This window comes from Ursus arctos, unplaced genomic scaffold (assembly GCF_023065955.2).
Source record: "Ursus arctos isolate Adak ecotype North America unplaced genomic scaffold, UrsArc2.0 scaffold_17, whole genome shotgun sequence".
Lineage (NCBI taxonomy): Eukaryota > Metazoa > Chordata > Mammalia > Carnivora > Ursidae > Ursus > Ursus arctos.
Window position 1 is genome coordinate 54,538,356 of NW_026622841.1, and position 21,244 is coordinate 54,559,599.

Sequence of the window (21,244 nt, forward strand, 5' to 3'; positions counted from 1 at the left end):
ATTTTTACCTTCATTTTACTGATAAGGAAGCTGAAACACAGAGAGGTTAAATGACTTGCTCAATATCACACAGATTAATGGTGTGGGGGTTAAGGTTTTTAAAAAGAATATGCAAATGCATTGCCCTAGTATCAACATTTCAGGAGATTAATTTATATTCCCAGAGTATTGTGGGCAAAGCAAAGAACTAAAACCTATTACTTCTCCCCTTTTAATTAGGCCATGAGAAGGAATTCCTGGGGCATCTAAAAATCCATCCTAGTGATTTAAGCCTTTATACAAAAGTGGCTTTGAACTGTGCTTGGATGAGCTTTGCCTTTTGGCAGTGACAGGTTCCGACCTTAGGTAGGATATAAACAGCTACAGAAAAGGGCACCTGCCCCCATTCTTCCTTCTTCTGTTCAGGTGAGAACAGGGCTTCACTGGTGAAAGTTTAAATGACCTGGTTCCTTCTGACCCCTGTGAAAAACTAATGATGTGTTTTTTATTTTCATCTCATTCTCTCTGGTTTCATGTAGTCTCCCCCCACCTTATTTTCCAGGAATGGGAATACCTTCCAAGGCTCCCAGTGCATGCCTGAAACCACAGATGGTACTGAATCCGATGCATACTACGTTTTTTTCTATATATACATACCTGTGTTAGAAATGTAGTTTATAAATTAGGCCCAGTAAGAGATTAACAATTACCAATAATAGCATAGAACAATTACAACAATATACTGTAACAGAAGTTATGTGATGTGGTGTCTCTCTCTCTCTCTAAATATCTTACTGTATTGTACCCTTCTTGTGATGCTGTGAGAAAGTATGAGAAAGTACCTCCGTGGTGACACACATTCAGAAGTGAGCGAATCTGTGAAGTGCTGGGTGACAAGTTATCTCTGCTCCTCTCGTGAGCAGGTGCAATAGACTCCCATGGTGAGTGTGTGTCTAGTGCAGGGCTCTGCGTATCACCGTGACCAGTTTCCCCACCGCTGGCCCCTGGCTCATGCTTCCTTGAGGTAAAGACAAATGGGGGTGGGGAGCAGAGATTGTGATGCGATGTTCACTTCCAGCTTTGCTTAACCAGAGGTCAACGCAGTGAATAATCAGGTTTGTTCATTGCCTCCCAGTTCACACAGAGCTTTCACGTGTGATACCATTTCCACAAGCCAGGAAAAAATTAACTAATTTAAATCACACAGTTGGGACTCAATCAAGTTGCTCTCCAAATTCTGAGCTAGTTTTCTCTGTCTCTGACTTCCTCTTTTTCTCCTTCTTTCCCTCCATTCATCCTTCCTCCCTCCCTTCTTTCATCCATCCATTCCACTCTCCTTCCTTCTTATCATTCTTCCCTTTTTTTCAAGGACACGCTATAGTTCATCGATGAAAGAGAATACAGTACACCATTGCGGAAATCTGTACAAACATGCTTATTTACATTTCTTATCCCAAAATACACTTTCAGAACCTAAATACACTTCTAAAAAATGGGAATTAATCATCGCAGCAAGGCCTAGAAATGAGAATATGAGTGGCAGAAACAATGACAATCTTTTCTTTTTCTGCTGGGTCGTGATAGCTCCAATCAAGTGACTTTGGTGGGTATTTAAATGATTCTATCTATGCTTTTTGGTGGGCGTGATACTTTGGATGGATTAGGAACTTTCTGCATGTGGTTAACCTCCAAATTCAACATAACATTTCAGATAGGTAGGGATGGGCTATATGGTCAGATCAGTTTTCTCCTCCTCCTCCTCTTCTTCTTTTTATTAATTTATGTTTTGACTTTAGTAGGGTGGACAAGTTTCACGAACAGAGTAATTGCTGCCAAAGACATCATCAATCATAAGGATAGTTGGCAATTCTGCCTGCAGACCCAGCAAAGTGGGTTCCCACCCTGGGTGTGTGCCTCACAGGGCCCTGGGTATCCCAGCCTATACAAATGAGTTTATTAAGGGACACATGGTCACCTCTATCTCTAGGGATCGGCTGTTCAGTGTGAGAGAGCATAAAACATGACCCTAAACATCCGATCTCAAAACCAACTCTGTTTAGGCCCCAGAGAAACTTCACAACTTTCGTCCCATGGCCTTGAAACAGCACTGTGAGGGTTTTCCCTCAGATGGACATTCCTAGGCATGTGGATAATGTAGTGGCAGAGACATTTATTTAAAAGAAAAGTCAAATTAATTAAAAATCAAGTCCTTCCTTTCAGATAGCAAGAATATTAAACAGTCTTAAATAATGAGAAGTTTTTCCTTGTAGTGCCAACCATCAATTTTCTTGCATCTCTTCATGTTCTAATTCATGGTTCTGGAAAGAGTCACATATTAGTATAGTATTTGCATGTAGTTGAATATGGTGATTGAGGAATATGTCGCAAAATTAATAATATTACTGTTAAAATATATCATGTGAAACATGATACTGATTCTTTACGTTGACACAGGGGTCGATGTTGAGTGCTGGAATTGCTAATAGGTTTCCACTTTAGTAAAAAATTAATAAGGTATAATAGAATTTTCAAATGTTAAGTAAAAATTTTAAGCTTTTTCTGAATTAATTTTTATTTATTTCAACATTGGTATTCATAATCATAATCTGTAGTTTGCATTTTAATTCTGATAACTTTGAACCATTTGGAAGAAAATAACTTTCAACAATTATAGGATGGTAATTTTACTTTTCTGATTTAAAATTTTTAATTTACATTTTTGATGAAAATATATATTTAAATTTTATGTAATTTGAATATAGTGATCTTTTAGCATTGTTGTCCAATAGAATTTTCTGTGATAATGGAAAATGTTCCATATCTGTGCTGTTGAATACAGTGACCACTAGCCATATGTGGCTACTGAGCACTTGCTTGTGTCACTGAGGAACAAAACTGAAATGTGACTGGGTTCTCCATACAGAACAGTATAGCGTCAGATCACTGCTGACACTAGAATACAAACTATGTGACGATCTTGATTATATCAACATATTAGAGATTTTATTAAAGGGGAAAATCAATTTTATAAAATAAATATAATGTATGAATCATCTATGCTTTGATTACTTCTTCATATACGCCAGACTATCAACAGAAAATTTAGATGTGCATAGTGATATATTCAGATGTCTGATATTTTGCTGATTTTTGTCATATAAAAACTATAGATTTTCTTTTCTTTCAATATCGTTGTTAAATTTGTCAGGGTAGGAAAATACAACACATATATAATAACATGCTAACTTAATTAATAACTTCGAGATATTGACATATGATGCATCTCCATTTATATCCTCTTGCCCCAAGCCCACCAATATTAGAGACTGGCTTGAAAGCCCTAACTCTGACCAGCCACTCTGTAAATGTCATTATTGTCCCCTGAGAGCCATGAGTATCCTGTGGTTTGACTAAAATAAAAAATCTTTCCTGCTGAAAAAAGAAGTGAAAGCAAATGTCCCACTGGGAGGATTCCTACAGCGTCCCTTCCTTAGGGAAAGTCTAATCCATTCATTTTCAATAGAGGCCTTCTATTTGGGCTCAGAGTTGCTTTGGCCAGTTACCTATGCGTAAGAGGGAGTAAATAAAAGGTTGTCAAGAAATGGAAAGGGAAGGAGGCTTTGGTAAAACCTGTCATTGCTTGCAATGTGGATTGCAGGCTAATATGGGTAAAGGCTTAACACTGTAATGTTTAGGAAACAGAGATAATGCAAACTCATTGACCCTCCCACCAAGCTTTAAGTAATAGGAAGCAGGGACATAGTATCTTCAGGTTACCAGGGTAGCTGTAGTTGGAATCTCTGCAGGGCTTTCTCTCCTCTGGTGCAAAGAAAAGCTACGAGTGCAGCTGCCTCCCAACCCACCACCAGGCCACCTTACACATTCCTTGCCCGTGGGTGCTCCACACTAAGGCTGTTCCACACTTTCTTCCTGAGGACCCCTGGGGAGGGGGGAGTGAGCCCTAGTAATCCACAGTGGTAACCTGCTCATTGATATACCTACATTGGCTTATTTTCTTTTTCCCCTTTGTCTCACTTCCCAATTCCTCTTGTACTGCTTCCTAGGATTACTTCCCTAGTAGATATCACTTGCACATATATCCTCACCTCCAGGTCTGTTTCTGGGGGAGCCTAGCCTAAGAAAACCTCAGCATGCACCATAGTGCCTGGCATATAGTATGGCCTTAACAGGTATTTGCTGAAAGAATTAACGTAGTTTGCAAAGGAAATCCTACCCTAATATTAACTTCACCCAATTTAAAGAAGTTATTCAGAAGGAAAGCAACTAGATTGACTTTTACCTCCTTATCTGGATGTTCCATGCATCTCCTAGCATTAAAGTTCCATTGGCAAGCACATTACCATTCAACAAGGCAAATTTAGGCTCCATCACAGTGCATACATGCCCTTAACAAAGGGAAAGCCCAGGTTGCAGATTGGCCCATCCTCACTTGCTGATCCTTTGAGGTAGCTGGCTCCCTTCCTTCTTTGATACTTCAACTGTTCATTTTGTGTTTAAAGATAAGGCTCAACAAGTACATATTTGTGAGAAGTAGCAGGATGATGTAAAATCATTAAGTAAAAGATTAATACAGAGCCTTTTAAAGAGCACTTCTCATAAGGATCCAGTAAGTGGAATTCCTGAAGAAAGGGGAGTTTTTGGTTGGGACACCAACAGCAAAAGTACTCTAGTCCCTAAATTTGACCCGGAGAGGCTCTTGTCCGTAGATTCAGGGGCCCGCTGGAGGCCGGGTGGAGGTCAGCGTGGGAGCAATGTCCTTTTCGGGCCATTATAAGCACCAGGTGGAAGCAGAGCAGGAGAGCTCTGGGGCACACCTGCATCATGGGTTTGCCTTTGGCCCTTGTCATTGCCCGTGCTAGAACACTGTGTTACTTTCCTTAGTTACTTCGGTTTCTAATTTAACCTCTTTCCGAACCCCTCTAGTGCGTGTGTTAGCTAGGAGTGGCGTCTCCAGCTATGTGGTGTTGGCTCAGTGTGCTTATTCTCAGGGAGATAGAAGAATCACTTTTTTTTTTTTTTTTGGTAATTTGATAAAGCGAACCTCTTCACTGAAGCATCAGAAGCTTTTAAATTAATAAAATAATCATCCCAAGCACAAAATGGTAAATTAAATATTTCAAGACATGGTTTGATTCATTACCCACGCCTCCTCCGCCTCCTCCTCACTCGTTCCCCAACAGTTTGCACCTCATACAGAAATCACGGGTTAGGTCCAAAGCCTCCTTTCAGCTTGACCACTGCCTTCGGGGCATTGCCCGCGGCTCGCTCCGGCCCACGCGGGGCAGCCTCGCAACTGCGGGGGCCCCGGGGACAGGCGCGTCCGTCCCGCGGGGTCGGCCGGGAAAGCTGGTGCGCGGCGGGGTCGCGGAGCCTGCGAGCGCCCTCTCCGTCCCCGGCGCCCGCCAACTTCGCTCGGTCCGCTGCCCCTCCGAGCCTCCTCGATCTGGCGGCTCGCCTTCCCCGCGGCGATCCGGGAGCGCGGGCCCTGCGACGCCGGGGCGCAGCCGGCCCTGCTCGGCGACACTGCCGTCCGGCGCCGAGCGGCGGGGACCGAGGTGCTTCGCGGCGCCTGCGGGGCCGCAGGCCGCTGGTCCCGCCCGCCGCTCGCACAAACTACTAGCGGCTCGTGACCCGGGACAAACTTCTGGCTGAGGCGCAGCTCTCACACGGTCACCCTCCCGGAAGCCAGGCACGAAGCAGAAGCGGCGGCTGGGGAAAGGAGGGAGAGGGAGAGGGTGGAAACGGTGTCGCCGCTCCACTCCGCGCGGGTGACGCCGCACAGGCGGCGGCGGCGGCGCTGGCGGTGGCGGCGGCCGCCCCCAGTCGAGCTCCCTCCCCGAGGCGCCGCGGTCGCAGAGCGCCGGGGCGCGGGCCGGCGGGGCTGGGCGCTCACGCCCTCTAGCGGGCCGCGGAGGCGCCGGGCGGCCGTGACGTGGGCGCTCCCTTCAGCCGGCCTGCGGGGCACCGCCAGTCAGTCGGGGAGCAAGAGCCCCGCGCAGAGCCGGCGCGGGCTCGGCCATCGGCGCACCGCCGCCCCCGGGGCTGGGCTCGCGGCTGGCGGCGGAGAGGCGGCGGGCAGGACGCGCGCGCCCACCGCCACGGCCACGGCCGGCGCCGGCGGCTCGGGTCCCGAGCAGGGGAAGGAGAGCGGCGGCGGGTGCAGGCGCCGGAACGGAGGGCGGATTTTGGCTCCGCGGGCGCGCCCTCCGCTCCTTCTCGCAGCCGCGCCAGACGCCGAGTGGGGCAGGCGGCAGGGGAGGAGGACCCAGGATCCTCTCCCTTGGCCCCTGGAGCTGCCGGAGTTCGGACTTCTGCAACTGTTGGCACTTTGGGGCTCCGGTTCTGTTTTTGGCTGTTTACCTTTCTCTTCTGGCTGCCTGGAAACCCAAGCTCCCGTCCGCCCTCCGCCCTCGCGCGCCCACCCAGCGCCGCCTGGGAGCGGCCCGGCGCGCACTCGGCAACATGAGGAGACTTGGGACATGCCTGGCGACTTTGGCCGGACTTTTGCTAACTGTGGCAGGGGAGACGTTTTCAGGTAGGTGGGGACCATTTGTGCCGCCGCCGGGGACGCGAGGGCCGGAGCGGGGGCCCGGGACGCCGGCAGCTCCCCGGCCTGGAGAGCTCGAGGCGGGCAGCGGGTCCGGGGCGGGGGCGCGGCGGGCCCGGCACCGCTGCTGTCCGTTAGCCCGCGCTGGGCGAGGGGCCGGCGGGGAGGGCGGGCACCGGCAACGCGGGCGGCCGGAGCGGGCGAGCCCCGAGCACCGGCCTGGAACCGGGACCCTCGTCTCGCCTCCGCCTCTCCGCGGCCTGGGCTCGTGCTTGGGGTGGACCGCCGCCACTCCGAGTCCCCGGCCGGCTCCTAGAGGAACAGCACAAAACTTTGCTTGAAGTTCGGCGCCGCAGCCCTGGGCCGCCGGGCGTGGGCGCTGCGCGATCCCTACGACCCGGAGCAGCTGCCCGGCCGGGTTGCTGGTGCCCGGCTGCGCCCGCGGCGATCGTCCAGACCCGGCAGCAGCTCCGGTGGTGCCGTTCGCCCGGCGCCCTGTCCTTCATCCCGCCGCCCCCAGCCCCTGGCGGGCGGTGACGCCGGCTTATTGAGAAGGTCGCGCGGCAGCCCGGGAGAGCCTAGGCGGGCGTTCCTCGTCGGTCCCAGCGGGAGGACCCGGCAGCCCCGGAGGGAGCGTCCAGGCTCCCAGGCCCCGGGCCAACGCGGCCTTGCGCTCTCCAGGCCCCACCTACCCGCCTTCGGTCCCCTGCGGAGCGCCGCAGCCAGTGGCAAGTTGTTAACCCAGCCCCGCTGCCCGGGGTCCCAGGTGGGAAGGAGAGGGACTGTGCGTACAAGTGTGTGTGTGTGTGTGTGTGTGTGTGTGTGTGTGTGTGTCCCGGTGGGAAGGAGAGGGTCTGTGCGTACAAGTGTGTGTGTGTGTGTGTGTGTTTGTGTACGCGCGACTAGCGGCGCGCGCGGGGGCGTGCCGAGCCTGCAGGAGCCCCTGGCGGAGAGGACCTGTAGACCCCAGGGGTGGGGGTCAGGCGTGGGGCCCAATGGCGCTAGGTGTTACAGGGGTTACCTCTAGATTGCCATCAGTCCTTGGAGCACACGCATGGATTCACGGTAGACGCGTGCACATTTGCACACTTTCTCTTCTATATGAGTTTCATTAAGGTCCACGTATAATGGTGGACCTGGGCTTCTTGTTTTTAATGTAATAAAACCCCCACTATTTGGCCATAAACTTGAGTTGCAAAATAGGTTTCTGTGTTTATTAGGGAGGAATGAGTAAGTTGGACCTTTAGAAATTTTTTTTTTTTTTTTGGTGAAGGGGTTTTTCACTGACGGTAAAATGAATATTCTAAACATTGGAGACGTTTGGCTGTCTGGTCTTCGGGAACTTAATTTCTTACTTTCTTGGAGTCCTTGGTACCCATAGGCATAGATGCCTGTGTTCTGCGTGTTGCTGAGCTGCAGGACCCTTGACCACAGTTGGCTGCAAGGATGAAAATGAGATTGTGATTGGCAGTTTGCTCTGTACTGTGAAATGCGAACTGTCAACTTCAATAAAGAAATATCTTTTCCCTAAGTTTAATATTTCCTTAACTATCTGGTAATTGCACGTGCTCCAGAGGACTTAAAACGACACACTGCTGTCTGATATAAAATTGATGCAGATTTTGCCCTTCATTCTTTCTTATTAGCAAATTATGGAGTCAACTCACCAGTTTTAGAGCCTTGTAACTCATTAGTGTTAGAAGCCAAATATGAGGACCTTAGTGATGGTTTTCTCTTTATTAAGATTCATAACTCCCTGCCTGGGATTTGTTTAAAGTTAAGCCTGACAAGTAGGGTTTGGATGGATTTTTAAGTTGTGTGCAGGGGGATGGAAACAAATATTTATGAAGTATATTTAAAGCATCTGTCCTTTATCATTAAAAAGGATTTCAGCATTAGGTAGGACGGACCTGTGTCCTTGTGAAGGCTGATTTAAACTGTCAAACCCAGAGACTTTTACTAAAATTTAGCCATAGTTTTTGCTTTCAGAGGAAATATATCATCCTATTTGTTTGTTATTATACCATTAACTGGGGTGTGCTTTCTGAGTTATCCCAGTATGTTAGTGGGCAAAGGGGAAATGAAGCGCGGTATCCAAGAGATTGTGTTGAAATGTTGAAATTGTAACTATTTGAAGCTGGCCAGTTTTGTGTGTGCGATTAGATATGTTGCCATGCATTATGTTCTTTCTCTCCACTTTACATTTTAGATAGTATAGGTGTGGGGCTCCTAATGCTTTGGAAAAGTCAATTTCTTTGTGTATGTTGGGAAAGTGATGAATGACACTGATACTTATTTCTTTTTAGGATTCTTCTGGAAATTGTAATAATTGGCTGCTTTTCACCTGACACACCTGGTGTGATTGATAATCAATTTACGGATAGAGGAGATAGATTGTAAGCTCCTTGAAGGCAAAGTCAATATTTTTTTCCTTCTTGGTTCTCCATAAACCACTTAGCAGGAAGTCTTAGATCTAACAGGCAAGCACGGTTTGTTGAATAAAATGCTAATGTGAATGCTGATCCTTTGCAAACATTCACATTGTACCTGAATTAAACTGACACAGAAGGGAGGGAGAGGGATGATCGGAGGAAGTTCCGACTTGGCTGGCATTTCCCTGACTGTGAAATGAACATTTTTCACAAGGGGTTCTTCTTAGGCCACCCAATGGCCTAAATCATGAGATTTACATCCTGTGATCAGTGGCGGTTTTTTGGTGCGACTGAGATTTAGACACAAGGGACTTTGCTCTTCCCCTTCTGCAGTGCTCTAATCTCCTGTCCTCTTTGGGAAGGGTTTGGAATTTATATGGTTATTAATTAATCATTTCTGGAGATGGACTATAAGGAGTTTGGATTCCAGAGATCAGAGATAGAATGCTAAACTTATTGAAAGAAAAAAAAAGAATTCAGTTTGTGGTTCACGTGGACTTTATTTGCTATAAACATTTCATTTTAAAAATTGTTTTCCATCTTTACAATTTCTAATTTGTTAATATTCTGGGAATTTCTAATGCCAATATTCTTATTGGAGGCTCAGTTTCTACCTTTTAGGCTTTTAATGGTCATTAAAAATAACTTTTGTAAAAAAAATTGAGTCAGACTCAAAGAAGTTAAATCATTTTACTTTTGTTTGAAATTCTCTTTTCCATGATGAGAAGCCAAATAGCTGGCAAGTTGTTTCTCTTTGACCCAATTTCTTAAAAGCCGAGTTGAAATATATATTATACAACAAAGTGTTTAGTTTTACATTATGGTAGATCTTATGTGTTAATTTCTCTTAAGCAAACTTTGGTTTGCAGAGATAGAAATACAAAGAGGTTTGGCCCTTTGTTTCTTCCACAGTATTTGGAATAAATTAAACCTTAACATAACCTTGTGAATCTGGGACTCTTGTGGAAAAAAATTATTTAAAAAATAATTCTAAGGATATTTGTGGGAAAACAGGCAACATTGGAATAAAGTCTATAGTTTAGTTAATAGTACTGTACCAGTGTTTAATTTCTTAATTTTGGAAATTCTACGAGGGTTATGTCAGATGTAAATGTTAGGGGAAGGTGCGTAAAGCTTGAAATCTATATATTTTTTGCAACTTATCTGTTAAGTCTAAATTGCTTTAAAATACAAAATATTAAAGTACCCTTTACGAAAAGTGGGAATAGATTTATTTAGCAGTGTGATTTATTTGTCTTTTTCAGATAACTATGATCATGACATTTTACATTTTTATGGTACTTTAACTAGATTGATAATTCATATGATGAAAATACTTCAAATTTGAATCAGTGAGCATGAAAGAAATATGCCAAGAAATTACTATAACATTTTTAGTGTTATGTGTATGTAGGGAAGTATTTATTGCTTGAGTGTAATAAATTGTTCTGATCTGGAAAAATTACAGGTTTTAGTTACTCAAGTTTCCAGAGGGTTATTACGCAGTTTTTTGGAAGTGAAGTTACTTACATATCGTGATATATGGGTAACTGTGTATATAACTTGAATAATTCTTAAAGAACTTTCCTTAATAAACAGGTGATCTGATTTATGCCTTCACAGTAAATAAACCGTGTATAAAGAAGCATAACCTTTGGTTTTGGCAAAAGTTGGTTTTAGAATTTAAGTATTTCTGTGTCAGTTACATAGAAGTGGATGGCTTTATTTGGATTTTTCCATGATAGTTCTGTAACAATTATAGTACATTCTAGGAACTGATAGGTTTTATGTGTCTATTTGGTAGAGGAACTGTGTTTTGCATTGAGTGTTGCTTCCTTTCAGTTTTTGTTTCAGGATTTATTAAGTTTTCTAGAATGAGCAGGTATCAATTAAATGTCGTAAGAGGTAGTTTTCAGCTAGGGGTCAGGCATGTTAATAAGTAGTTACGTATTTATTTTGGCAGTGTAACATTTTTCTTAAGGGTGGTGTCTACCACACCATGCTCTTTAGTTTCATTCTGAGATTCTTCTTTTTGAAAACCCAACTGTTCCACAAACTTTCTTAAGTTTCTTATCTCTGTTATCTTTATGACTATAACACATTAACAAGTTTATTTTGTAAGTGAGAAAAGGCTTAATGACTAATGTGTTTCAAAGTCACTAGTGAAACATTTAAAAAGATGCAAAACCTATAAACCTCCCATCCTAAGAGGATGCAGCTTCTCTGGTTCCTAAAATACTGCGAAAATACTGCTGTGGTTGCCAGTTTAGTCATCAGGAAGCCTGAGCTTACTCTGTAGCTCTGAAAAACTCAACAGAGAAAAATAAGCAGGGCTGGTGTTGGGTGGGGAGCAGGAAAGCTTTAGTCACCAAGCTTGGGAGTCTGTAGTACCCCCACCATGGAATGGAAGTGTGTGAGAGGAGAGGAAGAGTGTTACGCACTCGGGCATCAGTGGTGTGAATTCTGGAGGTCCTAGCAGAGGAGGGTTGCTGCCCTTTTACTCTCTCTGCTCTTAAGGATGGAACCTATGGAAAGGAAAGGGGAGATAATCAAAAGAGTGACATGTGTACACGTAGGTCATGCTGACATCTTGCACCTTAGTGGCGTTAGGTGGCCCTGGGGAGGGTGCTGGGGGTATGGAGCTCCTGTTGTTGGCAAGCTGTGTTCACACCTGTGCTTCCTAAAGTTTAGTGTGCCCACGGATCCCCTGGAGTGGCCCTTCCCGCTGTGATTTCTGGGGCGGAGCTGTGGTGATTTTGGAGTGGAAGGTTCATGGAGGGTCTGACAGCATCCCCAGGGAATCCTGATTTGTGGCCACAGTTTTAAGTAGTTCTGAAAGCGGTGTCCTTGGACCAGCGGCATGAGCATCACTTGGGCCCCCCTCCCAGACCTACTACTGAATCTGAAACTGGAGGAGGGGTGAGGGGGAATGGGTTCCTGTCTGTGCTGAATCAAGCCCTTGAGGGCATTCTGATGCTCGCAAGAACTGTTTTTCCGAAAGAACTGGGATCCTCATCCTGCGTGATCAGCCTCTCTTGATAAGAGTTGAAAGAGAACCGGGGTAAAAATAGACTTCACATTCATGCACTTATTAGCCTCCTGATGAACACAGCCAAAATTAAGAACAGGCTGATGTGACTGTGCTGCGACTCTCAGCCTGTTAGGTGAAACCGCCAGTGTGACATTTCAAATAATAGTCTTATCTGGGGAAGATATTGGATCCAGCCAGTTGTAAAACTTAAATAGAAAAAGTTTTCTATAATTTTACTTACCACAACATAAAGTTTTAATTAAATTTTGCAGTAATGATTAGCCTTTGGAAATTTCTCTGGGTGGATATTTTGTATAGAAGATTCTTGTTTTATTGTAATAAGTGCATGGCCCAATGTGCCTACAAAATAATGCTTTTAGTTCAAGTAAATATTTATTGAGTACTTACTATTTGTAAAGCCCCTTTATAGGGGAGCCTTGGGGTGATAGTGGGCAAAGATAAGAAAGATACAGTTACGATGCTTTGTCCATTTATTAAAAGTTCAAAATCCACTGACATAGAAACAAGGACTTTGTTAGAAGAAAAGTGGAAATTAATGTACAAGAAATTTGGAATTTTAACGTGGAAATATGAAACTCTGCCTTTGGACGAGAACTCAACTTCCCGGTGGAAAATAAAAGGTTTTCATTATACATCTCTTTAGCGTCCTGCTAGTGCATATCCTAAAATGGAGTGTTGTATTTCTGTTACCCACAAAAGACAGTCATCGCCATCGCTGTCATTTAACACGCCAGGTAAATAAAAGCGATTGTGCGGTTATTGAACAGATTTATCTTGGAAACACTGTCACCAGCCTTTTAGAGAATCAAGTCACAGAGTGTGTTGCACAGGCAGGCTGGCCTGCTTCGTGCCTCTCCTGCTGCCATCGTAGCTATCACTAGGTGTAGCTGCATCCTTAAACGCACCTGCCTGAGCCAGACCAGGCCCAGCCTTACCCACCGAAGGCTTCCGGCGCTCAGTTACTTACATTCGAAGGAAGGCATGCCATTCAGGGCACCTTCATCTGCTTGTCCACGCGTCTGATTCTTCTCTGTAAAATTAAACTCCTTGGTGGAAGTTGTAGATCCCATAGTCATCATTTTTAGTTGGTTGTAGTTCAGCACTGAGCCAAAGACTGCTTTAAACTTGCCTGTGATCATCTTTCTCGTTTTCCTTCTTCTTTTTTGCTGTATCTTTGCTGCTATTCTATATGTAGCCGTGGAGCTAGAAGAAGTAGTATGTATTTGCCAACGACGTACGAGTTCATGTTAACCTTCGGGCCCTTCTCAGTCAGGCTTTTTGGCAAGAGGCCAGAAAAGCCAGTGGGATGAAGAGCCATGGGCAGGTGTGTAACATTGGTAGGAAGCGGCTCGAGCACAGTGCTTACATCTGCAAGAGATTACTTCTGTGGCATTGTCAATTTAGGTATATTGTTCAGGAAGTCATTACAGTTAGCCTTGGAAATCCGATGCCGTGAATTTTCCTGCTTAAAACAGGGAGGACGAATGGGTCGTTAAAAACTTTTTATCTGAAACCCAACTGTTGGGAGCAAGGGGCGGGAGGAGGACCTGATGGAAGGCAGTGTCACTCACCTCATATCTGGGGTTGAGGGGGAGGGCTGTGACCTGGAAGGCCAGAGAGCAGAGCCTGCAGCACGTGAGGGGGAGGATGCACAAGAGCAGACTTGTCAGGCACTTGTCAAAACAGATGTGTTTTTGGAATCTCCCTTGGAGGAAAAGGCCACCGTTTAACAGATTGATTTATTTCAGAATACAACAGCCTAAGCAGAAGCAAAGCATTTACTTTTTATGGGCTGCAAAGCATAAAAGCTTATAGAGCATCGGTTTGTTTTCAGATGGGTGAATATTCATTTTGATCTCGTTCCTATTCAATATGCAGAAAGCAGATTTATTGCATACAAGGAGAAGAATGTGTTTTAGTTTGCATTACTGTGGAAGTCAGAGGCCCCATTTCCTCTCCCAAGCTTCCAGCTGTAGAATCCACGGCAGGTTCACAGGTAGGCTTCTGACAGCAGGAGGTGGGGAATTGGACCACACCTTGTTGAAGGTCTGTGTTTGATGGATCCTGTTTGATCTCTCTTCTCAGTTGGAGTATTTTGAAATACTTTAAATCATGTCCCAACCACATGCTTGAAATGAACTCATTGTATACTCTGGATACAAAAGTATAACGTGGCCTAAAGCATTACTTTTATAATAAATACTCGATGGGGTGCCTGGGTGGCTCAGTTGGTTAAGCTCCCAACTCTTGATTTTGGCTCAGGTCATGATCTCAGAGTTGTGAGATCGAGCCCCACACTGGGCTCCATGCTGGGTGTGGAGCCTACTTAATGCAGAGAAAGGGGAACTGTCTTACACTGTTGGTGGGAAGGCAAGCTGGTGCAGCCACTCTGGAAAACAGTATGGAGTTTCCTCACAAAGTTAAAAATAGAGCTACCCTATGACCCAACAATTGCACTACTAGGTATTTATTCAGAGGATACAAACATAGTGATTCAAAGGGGCACATGCACCCCAATGTTTACGATAGCCAAAAAATGGAAAGAGCCCAGATGTCCATTGACGGATGAATGGCTAAATGTGTGTATGTGTATATATATATGTGTGTGTGTGTATGTATGTGTATATATATGTGTGTATGTGTATATATATGTGTGTGTGTGTATGTATTCCATCATATATATAACGGAATATTACTCAGCCATCAAAAAGAATGAAATCTTGCCATTTGTCATGATGTGGATGGGACTAGAGGGTATTGTGCTAAGTGAAATAAGTCAGAGAAAGACAAGTACCATATGATCTCACTCATATTTGGAATTTAAGAAACAAAACTTGACGAACATAGGGGAAGGGGAGCTAAAAATAAGACAAAAACGGAGAAAGAGGCAAACCATAAGAGACTTAACTATAGGGAATAAACTGAGGGTTGCTGGAGGAGAGGTGGGGGGAGTATGGGATGACTGGGTGATGAGCATTAAGGAGGGCACTTGATGAAATGAGCACTGGATGTTATATGCAACTGATGAAATTCTACCCCTGAAACTAATATATTAACTAACTTGAATTTAAATAATAATAACAAAATAATTGGAAGTGTTTTGACATTGAAATAAATGGTTCCATAAAGGAGGGAAAAAAAAAGATTCTCTCCCTCTCCTCCCTCTCTTTCTAAAAAAAACAAAACAAAAACAAAAAACTCTATATATCTATATGTAGATATATATAGATGATATATGAAATGAAAATCAAATCACTGGGCAATCTATAGTGTGTATTAATTACTTAATAATATATTTGTTGAATGAGTGCAGAAGTGAAGTTCCCTTAGGGAGGAAAAATATCAAAGTACTTATGCTTACTGCTTTTTTTTTTCTATCAAGTTTGACTTCTTAAAGCATTTGGAATAATGTTAATAATAGACCCAGGCTGTAGGTTTTGTTCTTGGTACCCTTAGCAATTTAAAGGCATGTAGATATTTAGTTGCTAAATTTACAGGAAAAAGCATTACCTTTTGTTACTTAAACATATGAAAGTAAGCCTGTGATTTTATCGTGTATAATAAAAATGTATTAATCGGTTATGTTATAAAGCAGAATTTTGCTAAAAATGGAATTTATCATGTGGTAGGTTTATCACGACTCTAGGGGGATTTGATTTTAGTCACTGGTAAATTAAAAGAACTATGGCATCATTGGTAAGAAGGTTCCATAACAGGGAGTAATAGATATTCTCTTTGCTGGGTTTATTTCTGATTCAGAGTGAGATTACTGATACCTGCACAGAGCTCACTCTCACACGAATGTCTGGCTCATCTTCATTAGAGCCAGCACGCTCTAGTTCCTTTGCAGTCAGTAGAGTATACGAAACTTCATAAAAAGAGGTCAGTTTGACAACAGTCTCATAAACTGTGTTCTCTACTTCTTTGATTCTTAAACTCTAGACCACTGAATAGGGTGTGGAATCTCCACGGTTATCCACGGGCATTATGTGCTTTGTGTATGTGATGGGGGTTCTTGTCCTGTTTCTCTTGTCAGTTAACATGTTCATCCCATTTGTGTGGCTTTTTTGGGAGCCCCTCCCTTTTTTCCCAGTGCTCCTGGTTGGGGGCCAGGAGCCACTGTGCAAGCTTCTTGAGAGTCCTGTGTTGCTGACCCTTGGAAGGTTTGGGGGGTTTGTACAGTCACAGAGGGACTTGGACAGCTGGAGGATGTTAAGGTTCTGACGTCAACTCTGGCTTCCCCGGGGTTTGGAAAGAAGGGCAGAGGCCGCCGGGGCAGATCAGGTGTTCCTGATTTTGCAACAAGGCTTCTGAATAGCCTTGTCATCTTGGGTATGTTAATTTTTCTGAGCCTTGGTTTTCTTTTATGGAAAAGTACCTTGCAAGATTATTGAAAAGTCTAACCAGTGCCGTGACGTTAGGAGGCCTCTTGAGGTGACAGGGCTGTGTCTGTTCAGTCGTGAGGAAGAGAGGGGACTGGCCAGTTCTGCCCCATCCGTGTCCACTGTAGGTTTAACCATGTGAACCCACTGTTCTCGTAAGTCAGAAAGAGTCGAATATTGACAGTTTCATATGGTTCAAGCTAATAGATTCCCTTTCCGAGTCCAAGGCGTTGATAGTTGTGGTGCCTGGAGGCTGTAGAAGTGACAGTTATGTCGATGTGGTTGTACACCTACAGATGTTATAAGTACATGGCCAATACTATGTTTTAAGAGGGAAAAAAAAAGCTGAAAATAGCAAAATGATCCCCTCAGAATTGGCACCATGCAAAGCCAGCGCTACTCAGTAGCCTGGAAGGTGGTGGTACGCACGTGCGTTAAAGTCACGTGAGGCTCCAGGCCTCATATTCCTGGCCCCACAGACCCACTGAGTCAGAATCTCTGGAAGGGGCCACAGAAACTGGTCGGGAAACATCCAGATTGTCTTGATGCCTGTACAAGTTGAAAGACTGTCCGTAAGAAAGTCACTGTGGCTCAGAGCCATGCCCTTTGGAGAACTTATCATATCTCTGATTAGTATTAAGAAAGCATCCAAAGATCGTCACGTGGATTTTTAGACCAAATTATTAACTGACCAAAGAGCATTTTCTTTTATGAAGCAGAGGCTTTCTGGTGTCAGAAGAGAAAGTGAATTACGAAACAAGGCATTTTATAGAAACTTGGCTGTTTTGTACCTATCTTTTAACTTGGTGACCTCTAATAAATGTGCTATCAGTCTGGAATTTTTTTGGATATAATAAGAGAATAAAGACATTTCAGGGTAATCAGAACACGATGACTTTAGATCTTCAAATTTGCAGCTTTGAGCTGCATTTTCAGATGACTCATTCATAGAAGAGGATGAGACAAGGTGGCATTGGGAATAATATTTTCCAGTACTTATTCCTTTATCTCCTGTTTATTGAAACAGGGACACTGTAGAATAATTGGTCTTAGGGGCCCCATAAGGGGGCCAAAAGCTTGGCATTTTGATTGTAGTAGTTCCTAAAAGACTCACAAACCTCAAAATGGGCATACCAGTCTGTTAAGGCACTCGAAATTTCCACCAGCTCATCATTTTGACCAAGGAAGAGAGGTGCTTGTTGAAATGTCATGTCTGGGAGAGGTGGCTCATTAAGTCATCTTAATATGACATCCTCAGCTAGCTGTCACCTTGATAAGTTGACATATCCTTAGATGTCAGATTTCTTACTCGTAAAAATGAAGACATTCGATTCAAGGATCTATAAGGTCTCTCCAATTGCTTGAAGAGTATGAGGATTGTCATCTTAGTTCATATTAATTTGTCATATAGCATGGTGTTAAGAGAGTGAGACCTGGATCAATGGGTTATTTTTGATAGATGAGGATAGGAAAAATGTCTAGAACATTGGGTCCAATCTGAGAGATCGCCGGATAGAGCATGAAGTTGCTTCTTAAAAAGAAGTTGAAGGGATGTCTGAGTGATTTTAGATGTTTCCCACATTTGCCATAGGCTGCCTCTGCACAAACGAAGCTCACTTTTTCCTCCATACTTGAGAATGTATTTGCCATTCGTAGGTGCCACCAAAGGCTATGTGGCAAGTTGGCTGAAGGCTGTGATTTTCTACTTAAATTGTGGCAACAGAGATAGGCCTTATTTCAGGGGGTTGGAATTGATAGTAATAAGTGATAGCCATGCATTGAGCACTAATTATGTGTGAGGTACCATGCTGAGAGGATATGATACTTTCAAAACCATTGCTGCACAGTAGCTAATAAAAGCTTGGATGTGAGAATTGATGAAGGCTTTGGGAGGTGAAGCTGACTCCCATTTCTAGCAAAGCCAGGTCATCTGAGCGTGGGGACATGTACGTATAGCTTCCCTCCCCATACACACAGGTGCAGAATTGCCTTTTCCTGATTTATGCTCTGATTTGATGCCATCCATCTGTATTGAGGTGTGCTCTACGCAAAAGCATTTCAAACGGAGTGTTGTGTCTGTTAGAAGGATGTTGAGTGATGTTTCAGTACGTGATATAGAATCTTTATAATGGCTGGCTGGGGAGATTCCCTTCTGGGTCTTAGTTCCAGGAAAAGGTGTGATTTTCCTATGGACTTAGTTTCTTCTTGTGTACATAGCGAATTGTTGTAACCCATCAAGTTTTCCTCTTTATGTTGGCTGTTAGAAAGCCGGATTCAAATGTGTGTTCTATCATAGTGAGAACTTGTTTGAACAGAAAACCTCAGTCAAAGCTGGCCTTCATCAAACAGGGCATTTGTTAGCTCTTGTAACAGAGAAGGTAGTGGGTAGGCACAGCTCGTCCCAGGGACTGACTCAACCCAGCCATCGGGGTTCAGAGTATTCTTCTCTAAACATCTTTCCTTTTTGTGTGAGATTTCTAAGGGGTTGTAGGCTGAAGCCTCCAGCTCCAAGCCCAGTGGGAAGAGAGATCCCCCAGAGGTACACAACACTTCTGCTAGTGGGCTCTCTGACTCAGCTCATATCTCCTGCTTCCGCCTTAACCTCCTGCTCTACTTGACCCAGCCGCCGGACCAGGCATGTGGCCAGCCTACAGGGAGCACATGGAACAAGAGTGAGGAAATGGGAGTTTTGTCCATGGAAGCACAGGTTCTGTGACCAGTTGAAGAGAGTGGTGGTGACAGAAAATAAATGAGTTCCACATCTTAACATCTGAGTCAGTGTTTCAAATGCAACTTGGGTGTGTGTGCGTTTCTTTTACTTCCTAGTGACACCACAGAGCATATTCAAAGCTCACTGAAAGTGAAGAATACAGGAGTAGGAAGATGATAAGGAGGTTATTATGGCCTACTATAGTACTTCTCCAACTTATTTTTTAAAGCATCAGAATATTTTCATTAAGTAAAATTTTACACAGGTGAAAAAGCATAAAAAAATATTTGGGTTAAACAAAATTTTATGTGGGAAGATTAAATTGAAGGACTCTCCAAATTCAAAAAAAAAAAAAAAGGTATAATGGTTAGCTTTTGCTGTATAACAAAGCTCCCTGAGACTTGGTGGCTTAAAACAACTATTTTCTATTTTTCATATTTTATTGGGGGGGTGTCTGCTGATCTAGGCTGGGGTTGGCATACTTTATGTGTATGTCTTTACTTAGCTGATCTTGGCTGGGCTGTCTCGATAGTTTGGGGTTAGTTGGTTGTAGACTGCTATAGGAGAGCCTTGGCTGGGAGCTGCTCTCTCTTCTGTGTACTCCTTTCTTCTCCAGTAGGCAGTTTCCAAAGACAGCAGAGGCTGCTAAGGCTTATGCTTGGGAAGGGCACCTCATCACTTTCGCCTTGTTCTTTAGGTCAAAGCCAGTTCACAAAGCCAGCCTAGAACAAGGGTAGGGAAGTAGACCTCACCCCTTGGTTCGTGGGGCAGTAAGACCACACTGTAAATAGTGTAGATACAAGGAGAGGTGGAGAATTAGGGCCCACATAGGGTCTGCCAGGCCCCAGTGCCAGTGCTCTGAGATACCTCTGCTTTGCAGGACGTAGTTGGGAAATCACTGGCAGCATGAGAAACGGGAATTTAAGATGGAAAGTTCTGTATTCAAGGGTCCACCCTGACCCTGTCATGTGAAAGGGAAGCTATTTAACCTCAGTGATCTCAGTTCCTTATCTGTAATTAGGGTCATTCAATGGCATTCTGATTCATAGGTTTGCCTCAGAGATCAAATACGATAATGGACTGTATAAAAGGTAACTTTTACAAACTGTTGTGCCTCTGGGTGTATTCTGAAGGTGATTATAGCCGGATTAAGCCTGAGCTCTCATCCCATCAGTCGTGAAAGTCACATTGCCTCTCGGAGCTGGTTTCTTTTTCTGTAAAGAGGGAATGATGTCTGCCTCCTCGGTCATCCCATGGAAAACATAGTGCCTGGTCTGTAAGAGCTGCTGTCATTGTTCTTAGAGCCCTATGACCACAGAATAACCTTGAGTCATTGCCTATGTGTTTCCTTTCTGTCTGCAAACCCCAGAGGGTGTGGTTCCCCCCCCCCCCCCCCCCCCCCCCCCCCCCCCGTCCCCTCGCCCCGCCCCAGGTTTTCTTCCATTTGTAATCCAACTCATAAACTTGCTGTCATTTCCTCTGGCTTCCCAAGGGCAAGGGCAAAGGAAATATGAACATCACACGCTAACTACGTGTGGGCCCTTTACATGGTATTTACTACCAAAGCAGTCCTATAAGGTGAAAATGGTAGCACTGTCATTTTATGGTTTATGGAACTGAGGCCCCAACACATTTTAAGTGTTGCACAGACAGTAGGTAGAGCACTTAATGGACCCCAAAGTGCTCCATTCCTCCAGTGCCTCTTAAGCCAAAGCCTGTGCTCCTGTCCCCACCTGTTGGGCCCAAAGCACATGTCATCATTTCCAAGTATACTTAATTGATTTGGTACAATTTCTCATTTTGATGGTAAAAACGATTGTAAAGTTGGCTTAGTTCGCAGTTGCTGTTTTACAGCTCTCTGAAATAGTAAATTAGAAGGAAAAGTACTTACCTTCTAAGTAACTTGAATGAAACTAATTGATTAGAGACATTATCTGTATCTTTTCACCAGCAGAGGAGGGCAGAATGTTGTCTTCTCTGGGGTTTCAGATCCTCTGAATTATATTTTTATAATTTCTTGTGTTTAACATCTGGATATCTGATTGTGGGGAGAAGTGTAAAATCCTTTGTAAATCTCTTACCTGTGTGTGTTAGTGGTCTCAGGGGCAAAGTGCCACTGAG

General features: G+C 44.2%; 1 protein-coding gene across 6 annotated transcripts in view; it reads left to right on the forward strand.

The window, feature by feature from the left end:
* The first annotated feature begins 5,942 nt into the window (after nucleotides 1–5,942).
* PTPRM (protein tyrosine phosphatase receptor type M) overlaps nucleotides 5,943–21,244 on the forward strand; it is a 742,830-nt gene continuing 727,528 nt past the window's right edge. The window contains exon 1 of one of the 6 annotated variants that reach the window (XM_044382848.3): nucleotides 5,943–6,535. In XM_044382848.3, the coding sequence (XP_044238783.1) occupies nucleotides 6,463–6,535 (73 nt within the window). In that variant the 5' untranslated portion in view covers nucleotides 5,943–6,462. Of the gene's footprint in view, nucleotides 6,536–6,750; nucleotides 7,314–21,244 lie in introns of those variants that run through there. The other 5 variants (XM_026496000.4, XM_048218445.2, XM_026496001.4 and 2 more) reach the window with 5 other exon arrangements.